The sequence below is a fragment of the Pavona decussata genome, unplaced genomic scaffold (genome assembly GCF_977016875.1).
Source record: "Pavona decussata unplaced genomic scaffold, jaPavDecu1.1 SCAFFOLD_32, whole genome shotgun sequence".
Taxonomy (NCBI): Eukaryota; Metazoa; Cnidaria; class Anthozoa; order Scleractinia; family Agariciidae; genus Pavona; species Pavona decussata.
The window spans coordinates 2554844-2575974 of record NW_028145455.1 but is presented as its reverse complement, the minus strand read 5'-3'; the positions used below and the strand labels follow the sequence as shown (position 1 = coordinate 2575974).

Here is a 21131-nt window from a genome sequence, read left to right as displayed (position 1 = left end):
TTCCTCCATCAAATTTCGTGCCCTGAATGATAGAGGCGAGAAGAGAGATATATTTGTGCATCTTCCTCCTCCTTATGGATAGACTTCGTGATATCTTCAGTCACTTGAAGGTTGTTTATCAATTCAGTCCAAGAGAGCGCACTTATACTCTCTTGTACAGTCTAATGTAGTTTAATATGGTCTAATACCTAATGCAGTCGTATAGTTTCGTTCGTTACATGCGCTTGTCAGTCTAGTCGTGGAAGGACCGGCGATGGGGTGGGGGTGGACGGGAGAGGGGTTGGGTTTATTTTTGAACAAATTGGGCCGGACGAAAAAGGGGGAGGAAACGTCAGTGAAAACCAAACATTGCATGGCCGTTGCACAAGTCCCCTTGATCGCGCCGAAAAACAGAAGGTTAAAAATTCAGGGAGGCATACAATGGGAAAAAAAATCCGACCGCTTATTAAGCCTTAATCGGGCTTCCTTGTTAACTGAAAAGTTACGACCTCGGAAGATCGTTTCCAGCTTTTCTGCAATAAAACTGTGCTTTGTTATCAATGTGTTGAATAATTATGAAACCGATTATCCTGCTCAATCCTGCGGAATATACCCTGAGTTTAGCCAACTCGGCCTAACGGCCTTGATCAGCTAATCATAATAGAGTATCTGACGATATACTGCGCGATTTCGCAGGATAGTTGTTAAGTATTTTGCTTCCTGTAAAAAAGCTTGAATTGTTTATTTGGGCAAGCATGTAAGGCGGAAAAGCTGGAAATGAAGCGGTAAATGTTTGCAACGAAACGAAATAATCTCTATAACCACAAACATCTACTTTCAGGAGAAAACTGAAACTGGAATAAACATCTCACAAATTTTTCGGAATGTGAAAATTTTAACAAAGATCACGACTCGGCTGGTCATTTTCCAGTCTCATAGTTTTCGGCGAACTATTTAATTGCTTGATGTTCACATTAAGCCGGCAGTATTCAGACTTGAGGAGTTATTCATTCTACCCAGTTGCAGCTGACTCTTTCTCTCAGATCTTGGTCTCAAAGAAAGGAAATGTTGCTCGATTCACAAAAGTACCTGTCCAGCGAATCAATGCCTTGGCCCCAAATCACCCATGCCAGAACTGCAGTGGACGCCCGTTTAGAACCATTTCAAAAATGCTCAAGAAAGCACGCATTATCATGACTTTATTCCGTATACTCCATACTTTTCATTATTAATGTACAGGTAAATTACTCCCTTACTCGCCTTTCGCCTTTTGTCACTGATTATGCTTTCCATTCACCTTAATACATGCCATTCCACAAGCTTCTTTGGACAAAGGTGCCGGCGAAACATCTGAGTCAGTTGAATAATTTTGTCCACTAACATCAATTGTCTATTAATTGTCTATTGTAATAGTTCCAATAAAATGCCGGGGAAAATTAGCCTGGTGTCTTGGAATGCACGAAAAATGAAGTTTATATAGCATATTATATATTCAAATTACCCAGTATTCGGGTTTGAAAAAGTTCTTCATCAAGTTAGCACTGACCGTTGAGCAGTCGGACCTTGGCTTGATAGAAAGTGAGTGCTAGACGATTAGCAACGAAGCTAAAAGGTACCAGTGAATTCATGTGTTCCGTATGATCCGTTCTGTGGCTCAATAAACCAGAGATAAGTATTTTTTGTTTTCCAGTTTTGGACCTTCAATATGTTGAGTACGTTGCTATTTTCATTGCAGGCCAATGTCCGTTTTCTTTGCGGTCTCGGACTTCGCCGTGGCGTCATTTACAAGTGTCTTTATTTTAGACCAGTCACCAGCACATCAGTAGACGTAAAGGCCGGACACACTTCGCCATCGATCTAAACAGCGCATAACTAAAGTGTCATAACAAAAGAACTCTAAACCGAGGAGCGGAGTAGTTGGGGCGTTTGGAGGCCGTCGATCAAGACAGAACATGACTCGACGGTGGCTTCACTTGGACTTCAGCGAAGAGAAGGACGGTTTTCTTAATAAAACATGGTAGAAACGTACAGCCCGTAGGCTGCAACAAGCCTCTTTTTTTGTCTACAGGTATCGGCAGCAGATAATGACAGAATGGAACGTAATGCGCACCAGCAAGTTTTCCGACCTATTTTCTTCAGTTTAGCAATGTGTTTGTTCTTACGTCCAAGGATGGCCAAGTTCGTTCTCGTGGAAGATTTTTGCTCGTGTCAAAGTTAACCTGAAGTACTAAGATTTCCTTGTGGCATATAAAAACATCAACAGAAACGTCACAAAACTGAAAATCAGAGCCGAACGTGCAAAGTGATTCAATTCGCGCAAAAGTCCTTATATGACCCGAGGAGTTACTGAACTTCGCGCAAAAGAATGCCGCTTCTTGTTACTGATTTTAGTCATTTTGAACTCTATTGCTGACCTACCCAACTTCAATTGACTTTATTTCTTGATAATGATGTTAGCTTTCACATCGAAAAGTCGAGTCACTTTGGTTTTTTTTGCATTTTTTAGAGCAGTAAAATAAACATAGCCAAACATACTGGTGTGTATTACGTTGAAAAGAATCGAATTAAGTAGCCGGAATGGCAAGGTTGTACGAACGGAGAAATCGACGCCAATAACTAAACAAGAAAAAGAATTGAGAATAAAGCTTGAGAAAAAGGCGGCCACTAGAAGGGCGTTAAAAAAATACTAGCGACGAGGATGCGCGAAGACCTTTTTGGAGTTTCAAATTGGCGATTGAAGACTTTTCTGGTATCGGAAATTTCCGGACGAAAAGTTTCTTAAGGAAAGCTTTTGGCAGTAACCTTTCTCGGATTCAGTTGTCCGGGGAAGTATGAACACACTTTGGGCTTAGGCAACTCACATCGGCTAATATTGTCCCAAAATGTCTTAGGACATTATGGACCAATACTGGTTTGGTCACTTTGGGTAACTATATAGCAATATGGGCCAACATGGACAAACAATGGGCGATATGGGACACCAAAGACCAATGTTGGCCCGTATGGCTGAGCCAATATGGGCAACTACGGGCCAATATCGGTGACCATAGACAAATATTGGTCAATATGGGTGACCACAGACCTATATTCGCCAATATGGGTGACCAGGGACCAATGTTGGCCAATATGGGTGACCATGGAACAGTGTTGGCCAATATGGGTGACTATGGAACAATGCTCTGCAGAGTCCCACCCTCACCGATCCACCCGCCGAGGGAGCTCCGAAAACCTAATGATGCTGAAAACATTATATAGGACGCGACAGTGTCTTTCCTTCCCATCTGGGACACATTTTCTTAGACGTGCACGAGGCACAGCCTCGTTTTGGTGCGAAGCTTATTTTTGGCCTATAACATCATAATAGAAAAACTTCTGAATGCAGGAGGTCCACACAACGCAGGAATTAAACTTGCTGGTAAGATAAATTCAACACCCCAGTCCCCTTCACGATCACTTATAACCCAGCACTACCTAATATCAAGAGAGGTCCTCTCTTGCTAATATTCAAGAATACTTCACAGGAAACAACCTATTCTCAACTCCACAGATCGCCTTCAAAAAATATTCAAAGATAAACCATTCATCGCTTACCGTCGTTCACCAAACCTTCGCGACCTTTTGGTTCGAGTAAAACTAAAGAACACTAACACGACACCAAAGCTCACCTCTGGCACTTTCCGCTGCAACTCCACTCATGGATGTCTCACTTGCCCTTACATTGACGATGCAAGAACTTCGTACACTTTTAGCAACACCGGCGAAACAAGACAAATAAAACAACGTATAACCTGTAATTCTACTAACCTTACATATATGATTGAATGTAAAAAATGTAAAAAACAGTATATAGGGGAAACCAAACGCACGATCCGTGAAAGGTTCACAGAACACAGACCAGCGACAAACAACCCACATCACGCCAACTCTACAGCAGCAGTCCCTACACACTTCAACTTACCAGGTCACTCTTCTGTGGACATGCGACTCATCCCTCTCGAACTACAAGTCACCATCAATGCCTCCCGCCGTAAGGCACGCGAGGCTTTTCTAATTTATAGAGGGAAAACGTTATCTCCAGAAGGCATTAACAGAAAAAACGAACGCTGAACCTTGATTATACACTTCTATATTTTTGTTATCTCCGCATATTTACAACTAGTACGCTGTCTTCATATCATGTATTAGCCAATCATTTTTTTCCATGTATTTTTCAAACTTTAATTTAAGGAGCCGTTACTATATTTTCCTTCAGTATAGCTCTGGCCCTGAGGAAGACTAATTCTATTAGTCGAAATATTGGCCACTAATAAATCTGCCCTTTGCCGTAGTGTCAGCCTTGCATTCAGTTTTGTATTTTCACTGGAAGTTCACCTAGCTGAAAACCTCAAACGGAATGAACACGTTGTTAAGGTGTGCTAACTAAGTCGTACCGTTACTGAGTGGTCTCACAATATAAATACTATAAATAATCGTAGGTTTGATGTCACCAAACAAGCCCAGGCCAATCTCGATCCCAGGCTCTCTCTCTTTGTGATGTCATCCGCCCCTGCAAAAAAATCTGCGGGGGATGCCAGATATGCGTCCCAAGATCCATCCGGCATATCCACGACAAGTCCCATAAAATCTCGACTCAAATCCGTATTAGGAAGCGTTCTTCCTACGTCGAACGCAATAATGCTTTGATACAGCCTGTCTTCGCCTATTGTGATGCTGTTTGGGGGTAATTTGAATAAAGGTCTGGCCAACAAAATTCAAAAATTACAAAATAGGGCAACCTGTATCGTTACCTGTCGAGGTTACGATGCGAGATCTGACGATCTCTGTACAAGCCTGCAAATGATCCCGACCCGGAAATGATCCCGGACCGGAAACGATCCCCAAATTGAACCGCAAATCATCCCCGGACGGGAAATGATCCCCGATCGTCTCACCATAAATATAGAATGGATTTGGACAGTGGATTTAAACTTTATAGAATTCTTTTCTTGTTCTTAATAACACCAGTCGTTACATTTAAACTATCTGCATGCAAATTTCACAACTTCCATTCTACATTTATGGTGAGGCGATTGAGGATCGTTTTGCGGTTCAATGTGGGGGTCATTTCCCGTCCGGGGATCATTTGCGGGCCTGTATATCTCCTTCAATTTCTCAACTTGGATAATCTGGCCCTGAGAAGGGATAAGCGATTTTGCCTTCTAATGTTTACCCCGGACACTGTTTCCCAAAGCAGCAGTGGCGGTACCACCTATGAATCTCGAGTCAGAGAAAATATTATAAATATAGAAATGACTCATACCCCGAAAACCGTGAATGCTACAAAGGAGCTAAACTTTGGAATTCTCTTGAACCTCTGAATTTAAAGACTTCAGAATCAAAAGCTATTTTTGTGTCTACGGCTTCTAGAGAAGCGTAGACACTATGTCATCGGGTTGAGTGAAAGAGTGAAAGAGTGAAAGAGTGAAAGAGTGTAAGAGCGTAAATGCCACAGGAATCCCAAATGGAATCCTATCGAATCCTCGACTGACCGAGATCTGAGCGATTGTATTTCCGGATCAGGACAATGGCGACAATACGGTAAATGATGTTTTCCGATGTTGATTTGCTTTTTACAAATAGTTTAAGTGATGATTTGAACCAGAATTCTGTAACTTCTGTAATTTTCATCGCAAACGTGCCGGAATTTACTGCTAGGGATCGCTTTGAACAAACACGGAGTGTCTTCAAATTTTACATGCGTGTTTGTACGCACCCAAAAAAAAACTGAAAGTTTTGGCCTCTAAAAGCAAATGCATCGTTTATTTCAATAAAATGTTTTGTTGGAAAAGCTTTTTGTTGATTTTTGTGTCTTTGTCAATTCATATATGCGCTTGAGAAGCGACAAATGCGTATTCAAGGACAATTTGCATAAGCGGGTTGAAATTTGATATGCCAAAGGTCTTCATCAACATGCCGTGAATTTTAGATATTTTTGCGTTCAAGTGTGTTTTTCGGCAAATGATTAATAGTAACGATATCATTTTACGTCAGAAAACATTTTGTTCAATCATTCCAGTTTAATATGCAGTTAATTTTGGAAGCCAACGATATTTATTTATCTACGGCGGATTTTAACCCGCTCTAGGAAAAAGTTAATATATGCGAAAACTATGGAAACACGACAGGAGTCAAAGGGTTAAAGAATGCTACTTGCCATTCATAAGTTCAGTATAGATTAATTGATAGTTTCTGTTGCATTTTATGCCTACGTTTCAGGTTAGAACTTTGCTTTCAGTACTTTATGTTTAGAACTTTGCTGCATTGCTTTCAGTACAAAGTTGTGGTTCACGTTGTAAGATTATATAATATATTGTTTATGTTAGAATAAAGTTACAGTTCTCTTCTTACAAAATGGTTGTGGTAAACGATACCAGCTTAATCTCAATCTCACCAGTATTCTGTGCAACATTTTTACAACCATTTTTTTAATCTCTATCCTATTTCCACTCCTCCCTCTTCGTTTTCATTTCAGTCTTATTTCCCTTTTCTTCAATTCTTTTATATCACATTTCTATACCATAACTGCAGTAGACACATGCAGTCTGAGACTGCCTATTTTTAAAAAGAACCTATCAAACGCCGCTAGACCGTCGCTTGATACTGGCTAAATAGTTATTTATGTATTTTTATTATTATTATTATTATTATTATTATTATTATTATTATTATTATTATTATTATCTATATGATCCATGTTAAATATTTTGTATGTACACGTATTTGAGATGTAAATATTGTCTCGCTTATATCTATACAAGGGCTTTCAAGTGAAGAAGTTATTATAAGCTTATGGAACCATCGTATCTAAAAATAAGTGATTCATTCAGTTTTATTCATAATTCTCTCTACTTTTACCTTCCTGAAGTAAAATATCCCAAGGAAATTCAATCTGTTAAGTAACACTTTTTCTTCCTTTACCACATCAAACATTTGTCGCTGAATGGGTTTCCCATGATCTACATTTTTTGTTGACATGAAAAATGACAAAAATACTTGTGAATGATATTGAAACTGAACCTCCACTTTCTGGGTTTATAAAATATACTAGTTTGTAGAAAATATATTGACCCCTGATCAAAGTCCTTAATTCCAGTAACTTCGCAGTAAAATTGTTTTCATCGCCGCAGGCTGAAAAAGAACCAAACTTTTAACATTTATTTTATAAGAGAGATACAACAACCGTTCAAGTCATCGGGTGTATTTTTTTCCCGTCAATAATATACATAACTTATGCGGCTACAGAAAATTATTTTGTAGACAAAAACCTGTGGCCCGAGGCTATATCAGTACAGAAATCAAGTATGGGACCTAGCATTTCAGCGAACCAAGGCTCTGCACGTCAGATAAAAACCCGGATAATAATTACACCAATTTGAAAAGTTACGTTGACCTTACTCTTAAACTTTGTCAGAATAGTTCTAGATTTTATTTAGAGAACACTGCTATGTTGACCTACATAAAATTGTGTGCACCTAATTATACGCACCATTTAGAGTCCAAAGATCAAGGTATTTTCACGTGAAAGTCTTTTGTCCATTTTATGCCGGGATCTGCATGCAACGTTACGTAAGCTAATATCAGTATAGCGGTCTCTCGTGACATAAAGTTGAAAAAAATCGTGCCAAGGTGAATTTCGTGAAGAGTTATTTTTGAGAATAACACCACGATCAAGCGTGTCATAAATTGTGGGACCAAGAGGTCTTGGCTTGCAGATTTGGAGGAACGGAACAAATTGGCCGATACTCTTAGTTTGGGGCAGAGAGTTTTTTCAGGAACCTCAGTTGTGCAGAAGAAGCAAAGAATTATACGAAGGTATGTAGGAACTTGCGTAGCGGTCCGCAATGGCTCAGGGATGGTTGTTATTTTTTTGATCAACAAATACTTTGACTGATTACTTGATTTCTGTAAACAATCAATGCGATGTAAACAATTACACCGCCATTATTTTCTAATACAGTCCAACTCAATTTCAACCAGTAGTCGAATCATCGAAGTGTGAAAGCTCTACTTTCGTCTTGCATATCTTTTTTTCCGGTTTGAGGAGTGCATGACACGACTGCAGTACCAAAATGGGAGTTCGCAATTACTGAGTCACTCCGGCCGTACGCAAAACAATTTTCACCAAACATTTAAAATCCGAGAAGCGTGAAACTTAAAATTACCTATATTACCAAACTGAATTTTTTTGTGCTAATTAACAGGCCAAACAAAGGTCTTTCATTTTCTCTGAGGAAAGGAAGCTAAAATTAGAAAATTATGCTCGTATGCTGTTCTGAACAGGCACTGATGAAGGGTATTATGCAGCGTACGTGATAAAATAACAAACTGCATTTCGATCCAGCAATTTTTATTATGGATGTATCGACAAATATTTATTGGCCTGGGCGACAGGCGTAAACGGGGAGGGAGAGCAGGTGGGGGAGGGAGAGGGGTGGGGGATGGCGAGGGGGTGGGAGCGAGAAAAAAAATTGAGAGAAAAGGGGGGACTGGGGAGCGGGGGGGGGGGGGGGGTAAGTGAGTTAAATATTGGCCCAAATAAACAAGCCCTTTGCCGTTGTGTCAGCCCTGCTATCCGGTTTGGTTTATTTACACGAGAGGGAAGAGATTCCCCTCATCAGCATGAAATCTGGCATGTAGAAGTCAATACTATCAGCTACTATCTTTCAACAAAAAATTGCCTTAATCTCATTTGCACAATTACTGATCGTGAAACTCCCATACAGTAACTTTCAGTTCATCTCATCATGATCTTTCATTTTTCATCAAATTACTCATAGGCTCTTGCGTGTTCTTGAAGAGATGGGATGTACTCTTGTAATCTCCATAATTCACTGAACTCTCGTTCTTGTTTGGCTTCAAACTCCATCTGTCGATGGCCCTCCTACACCCTCACGTGAGTTCTGAGAACTGTGAACTCTCGTTGTCACATTCCCGTCAAACTGAACGAGGCTTCAGCTTAATCCATATCCGGCTATCTAATACATGCTTCAGACATGCCTGGCTTGCGTCTCAGATCTTCCTCGGGCAGCGGCCTATTTTTGTTTGCCTCTTTTTCGTTAGGTTCTTCACTCTTCAATCACTATTTGACACAAGCATTCCTTGTGAGTCGATCGTCTAATTGTAGACTACTCAGTACCCACAAATTTCGCGCAGAGCAAAAAACCGAGGTAATCTATCTCAACTGATTTTTAACCTCTGTAAAGTCTAAAAAATGTGGTTGGTTTGCATGATCAACCAAGTCGTTTAGTTCAATATGGAAGTTGGAATCACATTTCTTACGACGTTAAAAACGTTGTCCCTTTGTACGCAGTGCAACCCACTGTGTTTTTGAAATCTGATTTCTCCGGATTAGTCCTTCTATGATAGCAGGCAGCTGTGCCCAGGCAGGAGCGAATTAGGTTGACACAGATCACTGGCACAGGCTTTGCTCTTTCCTTGTGAACTGAAAGGAACTGAACAGGGGAAAACCCCAGCAGACTCCCAAGGTGGGCTGTGTTCGCAATAATGCGCAAGTTGTTGGTAAGCGCCCAGGTTCTTTCGCGTTAAAACGATCAGTCGAGATTGCAGTTTGATCTCTCTTTTGCTCTTGACCTGGCTACTGGAGATTGATATAAAAACACGAAAACGTGAGTAATACTTTCTCCTGCTCCGGAGACAGATAACGGATAGTTAGGCATAAGGCTAACTTTACACGCACCGATTATATTGATTAGTAGGTTAAGGTTCAAAAGTATGCGCCAATTTACACGTTACAATTTAATTTGTTTGGGGTGTACAGCTGAGTGAAAATCGGCCTGACTAAATATAAATGTAGCACTGTCTGCACTGTCACAGATTTTTAAAAATCGGGTCGACTTTTGGCCGCTCACTCAACTTCTTTGTCAAATTGGGCCAAATAGGCCAAATTACTAGAATCGGTACGCGTAAAATTAGCCTTTAGGTTCACTGCTAGCATGTTTGCAAGGCACATGTCTGTATTATACATGATTGGCGTTATCAAGACTTATTAGCTTGTTCCAGAGTAAAATTACAGCTTGATAGTAGGAGGATTAGATGCCACTTTTTTTTTGCTGAATGGGACGTGACGTTAGAAAGCTAAGAAAAGAACCTTAAATTGAAAACACGAAAGCAAAGAAGAATCAGATAAGGAGAAATACAAACATAGAAAGTCAAGTGTACATCAAGTTTTTAAAGAAAATATTCAGGAGGTCAACATATTGAGACTATTGATTTAATGATGAGTCTTCTTTGAAGGGTCCTCCTTATCTGTTAACTTTTAATCCTTGTTTTAATAACCTTTCAAACTTATGTCTTTTTATGACTTTTATCCCGTCCTTTCTAACCCGCACGAAGGCGTCTGCACCTACAAGCACCTATGCTAGTCTCCCTTTAGCTTCGTAATCAAAAATTGTGAAGCACTAAGGGAAAAATTCGGAGTTTAATTGAGCCTTGCAACACTAACCAATCATGATACTTTTCTTGAATTGCGTGCAATTGCAACCTGAGCGATTGACAGCCTAGTGTCAAAAGCAATTTGCGTTTGATTTGGTTTTGCTTTTACAAGCTTCGTTGACAAACCGTCGTTCTCTCAAACAGAATAAATAATAAATTTAATTTCCTACTGTAAAATCGCCCCTTCAGGCTATGTTCTTGGACGTGTGATCTCCGAAAGACATATAGCGTGATTTTAGATAACCAATAGTGTGAGAGATGTAATGCTCCTCCTAGGTAACGCCCCCTTTTTGGCCTTTTATGGTTGTGATTCAGACTAAAAATAACTTCGCAAATGAATGCACATTCAGTCTTAATAGAAATTCTTGCAACCCTATCCTACAGACATTATTTTGTCCCTCGTCCCTTCTTCTTGTGAAAGTACCAAACGGCCTGAATTTCTCTGTCCATCCCACACAGGAGTCCCAGAGATTACGCGGCAGCAAACTATAAGGAGAAGAAGCCTACCAATGATGAAATTAAAGAATAAGGACTCCAGGAATGCAGAGACGGTAAAAGTCCCGACAATCGAGGTTTCCGCGGAACCTGAGTATCCCGATGGAGGTTACGGTTGGATAATTTGTCTAGCCGCCGCGATCATTCAGTTCATCGTCTTGGGCATTCATAACAACTTTGGAGTCTTGTATACCTACTTTATGAAGGATCTTAACGCGGATCCCACAGATGCGGGTAAGATATCTCCAACTTTGCACTGATAGCTTTGAAAGAAAAATATTTGACATCAGTAAGCCGTTTATTCCGTCTAGGTGATTTAATTAAACTAAATTCCTTGTAAGAAACTCAAGCTATATTGCCATGTTGTTCACGAGCGATACGTGAGATTGTTTGTTTGTTTTTTCATTTCTCTTTTTTTTTTCTCTAATGGATTTTAATGCGCGCTTAAATATGTCACTTGAGTGAGAACTAATAGGAAAAGAGCCGAAACTGGATAACAAGCAATTCTCTTCGGTCCTCTACTTGATGATTCGTAACAATAATTTTTTCTTCGGAAACTGTCCACAATGGGACTCATTTGGATATATCTTACACGTAGGCTAAATTGGATACGAGTAACCACACTGGCTGAGGAAATTCGACGGGCTACAATTCTCCTCAAATCGGCATTCAAATAAAATTGTGCAAACAAAACCATTATGTGGTTTGACCTTCATACAGAACAGAATTTTATGAGATCAGCAAACGATTAAGGGTGTATAAATCTTTCAATCTGTCGTGGTCCACTTTCCTTTCATTCCTTTTTTCTGTTTCCAGTTGCTCCCTTTGTTTGCCATCAGGCAATTTTTGCCATTTCGTCCTCTAGACTAAGTGACCCGGCTCGAATCAGGTGGCAGGCACGAAGGAATTTTAAAGTCACGCGAGACCGACCGGCTGCTAAGAGAGAGTTGCCTGAGGTTTAAAGTTACATAAAATGATGCAAGACGCTTGCTAATTTGTGCTCTTTACTTTTTTTTTCACGACACTTGATACGTTTTGTTAAATTGTGTGCTTCAATCGGTGCTCTAAAATGTTTGCATTTCACGACACTTGATACGTTTTGTAAAATTGTGTGCTTCAATCGGTGTTCTAAAATGTTTGCATTCCTTATAAAATCGTATCTTTTTCAATCAAGCCGTACAATCCCAACACGTGAACAATGACAATACCCGACAGTGGAACAAAAATATACCTGTCATGGGCTCCTCGACAGAGGTTGTATGGCTATTGTATATAGTGTCAGTTTTTACGGGGGATATTCCTTTATGAAAACTGCTTTAACTCTACTCAGCATTGGTTTCGCTAAAAATTATGCGATACCATCATTTTGGCGCGAAAAGTTCGCAGCTGATATGAGTGTTTCTCCTGGAGGGGAAGGGCGAAGGGGGGAGGGGATTATGGCAATACTGTTGTCTAACTTGGTTTCACCTGCCCCCCGCCCCCTCTTCCCCTCCACCCTACAATGTAGATGAACAAAGACGAATCAATACGTCAACATTGAACAGTGGCCGAGATGGGGATCTGCGACTGAGGGAGATGATGAACGACTTGTAGCAAACGTATTGATGCTGTTGACTGTTGAGACAGAGGAAATGCTGAAATTAAAACCCGTTCTAGTTACGTCCAAATTTCCGTGTGCGTTTTGTACAACATGAGTGTTTTACATTGAGTCTTCCGCAACGTTGCTCGGCTCTGGAGTGGAACTCTCTGCTTTCATCAGGAACATTTAATCAGACTGAAGATTATATTCCCTAACAGGCTTGCCGTCTGGGACTCAGGTGCTCCAGTTGGGCGCATAGTACGCGTACTATAATTCACACAGGGTTTTCTTGTACAAACTTCCTTTCTGTGTTTATTCAGTGTTATTTTTCACGTGTTTAGCTCGTGTGCACGAATGAGGAAGTGTTCTAACTGACGCCAAACCGCATTTGTTGCATTTCCGACCGCAACATTCAGATCATGTTTGATCAGGTCACTTTATTCAGGGGCACCAATTAAGCAAAACTAAATATATATTTTTCCGCGTCCCAGATCATTTTATAGCCTTTTTTAATTAGGGCAAATTTGTTAAGGTTGGCACAGCTATTGGATTCTTTAGCTACAAATTGAAAAGAACGAAATCGAATTTCCGAGCTGCCGTTGGCTTTTCAAAAATGCTAGCTGGTCTTGATACGATATATTTGCTCCTCAGAAAACAGAAAGGATCAATTTTTCGGTGTTAAGAACGGTTTAAGGTCACATTTCGAGAAAGAAAACGTTACTTTTTTTTTATAATTCAGTTCCGAATTTCTGAGGTTTTGTACGCCTTCCGATCAGTGATCCAGCAAAACGAACGGGTGAGTGCTCAATCCTGCGGGCCTTCCATTTAATGCAGAAGCGCTCTGAGACCATATTGTTTAAAAACGTCAAACGTGAAGCGTTTTAAAACTACACGGTTTGTTCTAACGAGTAAACACCGGAACCTCGCCGTTTAGAGAGCGAGCACTTTAAATGCTAACTCAAAATTCAACTAGTTTGCTGCCTTTTTTGTGACAAACAGTTAGACAATTTCGATTTTGGATCTTGTTTGATCTTTGTTTCAGTTCGCTGTCAGTTGATCTCTTCGTATTTTGATCGTAGCGTCATTCTCTTTCCGAACCAAGCACACAAGGGCCGAGTTCAGCTGTTCACGAACTTGTGAGCGATATTTATGTTGTGTGTAAACAAAAATATGATTTCTTGGCGTTTCCTGAAATGTTTCACTCTTCTTTTCCAACCAGAAATTCACGCTAATGAAATGCATGAACTGTATGATAGACATCACAAGGTGTACCCTAACCGTAATTCTTACTAAAACACAAATAGTTCTGTCAAACATGAAGTCAAATGAAAATGACAAAAAGGTCTGTCTTTTATAAGTACCCGAATTTAGGGTTAGGTGCATTTCTGGATATAACTGTTAGCCTTTTAGCATATTTCTTCATTCCAAGCTTGACGGCGGGTTTTTCAGTATTAATTTAATCACTCGATTAAAACTGACTTTTCTTTAGCCATCCATCCACCCACCCATCCATCCATCCATCCATCCGTCCATCCATCCATCCATCCATCCATCCATCCATCCATCCATCCATCCATCCATCCATCCATCCATCCATCCGTCCGTCCATCCATCCATCCATCCATCCATCCATCCATCCATCCATCCATCCATCCATCCATCCATCCATCCGTCCGTCCGTCCGTCCGTCCGTCCGTCCGTCCATCCATCCATCCATCCATCCATCCATCCATCCATCCATCCGTCCATCATCCATTTCTACAGTTCGCTTCAGGTTCAGTCATTCGTTGCCATGCCATCCACAGTATGGGGTGGCTATGTGTTTTAGTGGATTTCAGAATCACGAATTTTAATTCTGAAGTAGTAACACTTGGCTTTTTCGTGTTTCAGCATGGATTGGTTCCCTTGCGTTTGGTATGAATTTCCTTTGTGGTCCAATAGCGAGCAGCTTGTGTCAAAGATACGGCTGTCGTGTTGTGTCAGCGGTTGGCGGTCTCATTGGGGTTGTTGGCCTGTTGCTGACGTCATTTACAAACAGTCTCTACGTCATTTACGTTACATATAGCATTCTTTGGGGCCTTGGGTCGAGTTTAAACTATGCCCCAACTATGCTTATATTGGGTGAGTTCAACACAAAACACCAAATCACATAGTCAAAATCGTATGAAAAGTGCGCTATTCTTCTTTTTTTGTTGTTGTTGTTGTCTTTCACTTATCTCCATTTTTTTTACTGTCCACTAAAATCGTTAAATCACTATTTTATCTAAGCTATTTATTTTCTAATAAATTAAGGTGTATAGGTTATTTCTGGTTTGAGCAAGACACTGAGTCGAGCTATACATTTCACCTCCTGGATAAACTAACGTCTCCACGTGAAAGATCACGATAGATAGTGACAAAGTTAGGAGCCGTCTGTATCAAACTATACGAGACAGCTCTCCCAAATCTCTGATACAAACTCTAATCATTTTTCTAATTTTTGTTTTTACTCTTGAAAATCCGCCCTTGCCAAGATCCGTTTTTCTCGTATAGTCATAAACCGCGCCAAATACCTTTGTATTAGTTGGCACCGTCCTTAACTAAACCCGACACTTAGTTTTTCGGATCATCCCGATATAGGTAGAACGTTTGCGCAGTAGGAAGGGGCATCAGAGTCGAACAATGCAGATTGCATTCGACCCATCTGAAATGTAGTCCTCTACTCAGCCCTTATTTGGGTTGTCACGCAACGCTTTCATGTGGGGCGTTCCGTGACGACCCTAATAGTTCAGTTCAGTTCAGTTTATTGTTTTGCCATAAGTTGTACAAAAGCAAGAAAAAACTAAATATTTAAACACTAAAGGCGAGGAAGCCCAAGGCAAGCCACCGGGCTTATAAGGAATGGGCTCCCTCAGTTAAGTAATTGAAACAAAGTATCATCATAGTTACACAGACTACACATGGGGCCAAAATCAATGGCAGAGCTACAGTAAATCTTAAAATATATTACATGGTCATATTAATCACAGTTAGGCTGAAAAAAGCGAAAATGAAAGTGAAAAGCAGAGGTAACTAAAAGAATATATAAATGAATATTTACAATAAGGGCTTTGTAGGAGATTAACTCAAATGCGGCAATTGACTTAGGCATTAGGTTTGCAAACTTTCATACTCTTCGCTTTTGTAATTGCTTTTACAGGCCAGTACTTCAAAAGGCATCTTCCCTTAGCTAACGGTATAGTGACAGCTGGTAGCGGTATTGGCGCATTAGCAATGGGACCCTTTTACCACTTTATCATGTCAAACCTGGGCTGGAAAACGATGCTCCGAATTCTGTGCGGTTTCTCTTTTCTCTTGTTTGTGAGTGCCTTATTGTACCGTCCTCTTCCTGATAAGTATAAACGTGCTCGAAAGGAAAAGGAGGAGCAACCGAAGTTCTTTGACTTGACCGTCTGGAAGATGAAGTCGTTTGTGTTTTGGGTTCTGTCCATGTCGCTGCTGTTTGTTGGCTACTTTGTTCCTTTTATTCACCTGGTAAGGAACCCAACCATAGGCAACCAATCAATCAAATAGCCAACCAACCAACCAACTAGCCAACTAACCAACAAACCAACAAACCGACCAACCAACCAACCAACCAACCAATCGACCGATAGACCGACCGACCAACCAACCAACCAACCGACCGACCGATAGACCGACCGACCAACCAACCAACCAACCGACCGACCGACCAACCAACCAACCAATCGACCGATAGACCGACCGACCATCCAACCAACCAACCGACCGACCGATAGACCGACCGACCAACCAACCAACCAACCGACCGACCGACCAACCAACCAACCAACCAACCAACCAACCAACTAACCAACAAACCAACAAACCGACCAACCAACCAACCAACCAACCAACCAACCAATCGACCGATAGACCGACCGACCAACCAACCAACCAACCGACCGACCGACCAACTAACCAGCCAACCAACCGACCGTCCAACCAACCAACCGACCGACCAACAAACCAACAAACCGACCAACCAACCAACCGACCGACCGACCGACCGACCGACCGACCAACCAACCAACCAACTAACCAACCAACCAACTGACCGACCGACCACCGACCGACCGACCACCGACCAACCGACCGACCGACCGACCAGTCAGTCAGTCAGTTAGATTTTGGTCCTGTAAACGTTTTTGAGGTTATTCAGATTCTTTTTCTGGTCCAAAGTCAGATTTGCATTGAGGCACACGTTGACTTTGCCATTTCGAAGTGCCCTGAGTTTTTTGTTTTGCAAGAGAATATAACTTCTTGGATATAATGTTATGGCTCAAATTAAGCGATGCCTTCATCAAATCTTTTTTTCTTTCTTCTTCTTTTTTTCTAGCCTAACCACGCCAAGAATCTTGGTGTTCCTGGTTTCCAGTCCTCTCTCCTAATCGGTTATCTATCCATTGCTTCTACTTTGTCACGTGTTCTGTTTGGTATTGTACTCAACCATCCCATAATTAATCGGTTCTACGTTTTACAGGTAGGTAGCTGTGTCCTAGCTTGCGAACGCAGACGTATTTCCGGCTAACGTTTCTCTACGCCGAAGATGTGCATAGCCTCTTTGAGTTTAAGTTGAAATTTAGTACAGGCAGAATCTATGATTTCAAAGCAATCTTTAGGACTAGATTTCTGGCAAGGTTCCGAGCTTTGTAAATGTTTGAAAATGTTTCACCGATGTCTCTGAAATCATAGATTCTGCCTCTACTAAATTTCAACTCAAACTCAGAGACTAAGCACACTGGGAAAAGCCCATTCTCAATCAACAGGTCATTCCGCCATATCGCATCAACTAAACACTAACGCTTTATTTATTGTCAATCTCCCTTTGTTATTAAAGGGAACCTCCATTCCGACAACAAATTGACGGTGAATTGTCGGAAATAGTGCCTAAATCCTAAATTTTACTTTAAATAGCAGAAATGACATTCAAGTGTGCTAAAAATTAGATATGATTATCGCCTGTTTTGGATTTTCAATTTCCCGGGCACCGCCATTTTGGATTTTATGACGTCATTCGGTTGCCGCTATTGTCAGTAAGCAGAAGTTCTTTTGTGTGAAACAATTGAGCAACCGTTTTACGTCATGAAATCCAAGATGGCGGCACCCAGGAAATTCAAATAGAAAAATAGGCGATAATCAAATTCTGTTTTGTCCGACACAGAAATTTATTTCCATGTTTTCCAACGAAATTTGAACTTAGATTGTATTTTCAACAATTTAACGTTAATGTATTTCAAGAGTGGAGGTTTCCTTTAATTTCTGTACATCATTATATTTATTTATGCATGCTTCTATAGGTTGTTGTAAAATCAAACTGTTTTTCAAATACTCTTTGTAACTGACGAAGATGTAAGCCACAGCTAAACATTTATTGCAAATTAAAAGATATCGTGATCTTTTTAAAATTTCCACCTAAAACGGTGAAGGAATACAAGACTGGCATAAGGATTTTTTCATTTTCTCGTTGGGTCCCCTAAATGAGGATGGATGTAATCAGTAATTATCATTTGACGGAAAAGACTCTCTGTCTACCATGATGCAACGCGCCCGTGAACGGAGGAAACCTTGAATTTTCCATTCGCGGAATTATAGCGGGTCTAAATCATGTATAATCAGAGCCATCCTTTGGAAATACTGGGGGCGCACCCCTGTGGGTTAGGGAGAGGAGACGGCTGACATTTCAGACTACCATTACTGATAGTTCTGACTACGGACCAAAAACAATAACAAACACGCGTGTTGCATCTTGGTAGACAGAGAGTCTTAAATTGAGTATCGGATGCTCAAATTTATTGAAGATTGTCACCCCAGGGTACTAAGACTATCGATGTGTGTCTGTGGCCACAGATGGACCGGGTTAGAATGGACTGCAACTTGAAAAAAGTTGGGCTGACTGTTTTGAAGTTCTCGCGCCAATCTTCGTTTCCAGAATTCATGAGTTGTTCCTTTCAAGAATTGAGTTGATTTCCTTTTCTTGATGTTGTAGAATTGTTTTGTAACTAAATGAAGGTGTTGTCGCACTATTTTCACCACAGTAGGTCAAAATCCCGGAATACTTCTCCTTTGAGTAAAGTCATTTATCATTTTTTTATCTATTTTAAAGTGAATATTTTATCAAGCAATACGTACTAGCTTAATTTGTCCGTCTCTTTCAGCTCTGTTTCCTAATGATGTCTGTAACATGCACGTTATGTCCGCTGGCTCGTGATTACACTGGACTCATTATATACGCTGTTAGCTTTGGAGCGTTTGATGGCTGTTTTGTTTTGCTCATTGCTATTACCACAAGTGATATCGTTGGATCAGGGAAGCTACCGCCAGCTTTAGGAGGCTTATATGGAGTTATATCCATTCCTATGATATTTGGACCACCGCTGGCAGGTGCGTGAGCCTTACCTTGCAGTCACCTTTTGCACAACGGTCAAACGTGTGACGCGTGGGCAGTTGTAGTCATACTTTTTTCTCGCTATTTGCAAGCCAGCCTAGTTATAACTTAAGGTTCTGTTGTGAATAAAGGTATAAATTCAAAAGTAAATCATACGGCCGACGCGCTTTTTCCGTCCTCCTGACATCAAGAAAGCGAGTTCCAATGACATTTTTAAACGGAAATGTAAGACTTCAAACGTGCTTTTAAAGTCTTCACCTTTTTATTTTAATACGCCTCTAGTGCCTTTGAATCGCTCGACGAAGAAAAGGCTCTTTAAAATTTGTTATTATAGTACAGTAAAAGCAATCATCTTTTAGCCATTGAATTCCCATGCAAACAATTCGATTCCCGTCATTTTGTCCTGATAAAATTAACGTAAGTAATTAAAATAACTTACGGTCATTTTATAATGATGACAGTGACAACATTTATTTACCCTCGGTGAGTTTTTATAGGCATAAAGTGTTGGTCGGGCCGAGCAAAAAACTTCAGAAACAAATAATTCAAATCGAACATAACATGATTAAAACTCTCAACTAGCCGGCGGCAGACTAGCTGGCTATTTACGAGTATAGCCGAGGAGTTGAATACGGAGCCACAGAGAAACAACAGCAATCGGCCAGAGGGAGACTTTATCACCGGATTACAAGTCCGGCGACCCAACCACTCGGCCACGCTGCCTTCTCCACAGTGCACTTCAATATGGAGAACGTGTCAGCAACAGTTCTTGATCATTGCTTTCGACTCCGCACTCTAGGAAGCCATCGTGGTCAAGTGGTTAGGGCGCCGGACTTGAATAGCGCAGGTCCCGGGTTCAATTAGTCCCGCTCTGACTGCTAGCTGGAGTTGTTTCTCGGTAGCCCCGAGTTCAACTCCTCGGTCCGCGCTTGTAAATAGCCAGCTGGTCTGCCTCCTGCCAGTTGGGATTTTTAACCATGTATTTTTCAATTAAATTATTTCTTTGTGAAGTTTAATGCTCGGCCCCACCAGCACTTGTGCTATAAACACTGCCGATGTTAAACAAAGGTTATTTATTTATTTATTTATTTACCCCGAGGACCATGATACGAGCTTAAGTGAGTTTGCTGAGACTTTTTTGGTTCAGATCTTTTAGTAGTGTTCCTCTCTCTTTCAGCCTTCATTTTCAAGCTATCTGGCTCTTATCAGAATGCTTTCTTCGTGGCCGGTGGCGCCATAGCTGTTGGAACTTGCACTCTTTCATTGATTCCATTATTTATGAAAGAAACGAAACCGCAAATTGTTGAAACCTGCGAAGAGCCTTTAAGGACAGAGGAAAAAGCACAAGGGTTTGAAGACACCGATGGCTCCGTGAAAAGACTAGGAAGTTCTCTTATTTATGACACAAGAAATTTTGCACTGCGACGTTCGCTATCATGTCTGACGCTTGGAAGACTGGGTGAAGTATGTGGATCTCAGTGCATACTGGATAAACTTGAAAGGGAAACTGACGTATGACCGGCCATGGCGGCCAGGCCGCATGGGACAAGAGACAGTAATATTTAATAGAGCTATGAGAGCTGTTGTGCATCCTACCAATCACAACATACAACAAAACATTAAATATGCGGGGAAATTTGAGCCAGTCGTCAGATCAGACACTGGAAACCGTCAACCAAGCGCTGGAATACACGAACCTGATTCATACGCGGGAAAAACATGAACCAAGTCATGTTGGGTCCGATTTTTCTCTTGGTGGTTTGATCGATCGATCGATCAAACAATCAATCAATCAATCAATCAATCAATCAATCAATCAATCAATCAATCAATCAATCAATCAATCAATCAATCAATCAATCAATCAATCAATCAATCAATCAATCAATCAATCAATCAATCAATCAATCGGCAATCAATCAATCAATCAATCAATCAATCAATCAATCAATCAGTTAATCATCTAACCAAGCAATAAACCAACCAACCAATCAATCAATCAATCAATCAATCAATCAATCAATCAATCAATCAATCAATCAATCAATCAATCAATCAATCAATCAATCAATCAATCAATCAATCAATCATATTTATTTGCCCATTTTGAAGTAATAACGTAAAGTATCTTAGATTAAATTTTACTTGGACAGGAGCTCT

General features: G+C 40.6%; 1 protein-coding gene across 2 annotated transcripts; it reads left to right on the top strand.

Annotated features, from left to right (window-relative positions):
* Nucleotides 1-7634: 7634 nt before the first annotated feature.
* Nucleotides 7635-20783, top strand: LOC146484633 (monocarboxylate transporter 10-like). 2 transcript variants are annotated; one of them, XM_085104724.1, is made up of 7 exons: nucleotides 7635-7830; nucleotides 10930-11199; nucleotides 14435-14665; nucleotides 15723-16057; nucleotides 16923-17066; nucleotides 18742-18967; nucleotides 20149-20783. In XM_085104724.1, the coding sequence occupies exons 2-7, from the start codon at nucleotides 10980-10982 to the stop codon at nucleotides 20487-20489; spliced, it is 1497 nt and encodes a 498-aa protein (XP_084960850.1). In that variant the 5' UTR covers nucleotides 7635-7830; nucleotides 10930-10979; the 3' UTR covers nucleotides 20490-20783. The 2 variants fall into 2 exon arrangements, with proteins under 2 accessions (XP_084960850.1, XP_084960851.1); XM_085104725.1 differs by lacking the exon at nucleotides 7635-7830 and adding an exon at nucleotides 8680-9644.
* The last annotated feature ends 348 nt before the right edge of the window (nucleotides 20784-21131 follow it).

What these genes read in the sequence shown, in the direction of transcription:
- LOC146484633 (XM_085104724.1), top strand. Translation starts at nt 10,980, where the DNA reads ATGATGAAATTAAAGAATAAGGACTCCAGGAATGCAGAGACGGTAAAA. An exon ending in CCCAACTATGCTTATATTGG is followed by an intron (nt 14,666 to 15,722) that starts GTGAGTTCAACA and finishes TTGCTTTTACAG; the next exon opens with GCCAGTACTTCAAAAGGCAT. An exon ending in ATCGGTTCTACGTTTTACAG is followed by an intron (nt 17,067 to 18,741) that starts GTAGGTAGCTGT and finishes CGTCTCTTTCAG; the next exon opens with CTCTGTTTCCTAATGATGTC.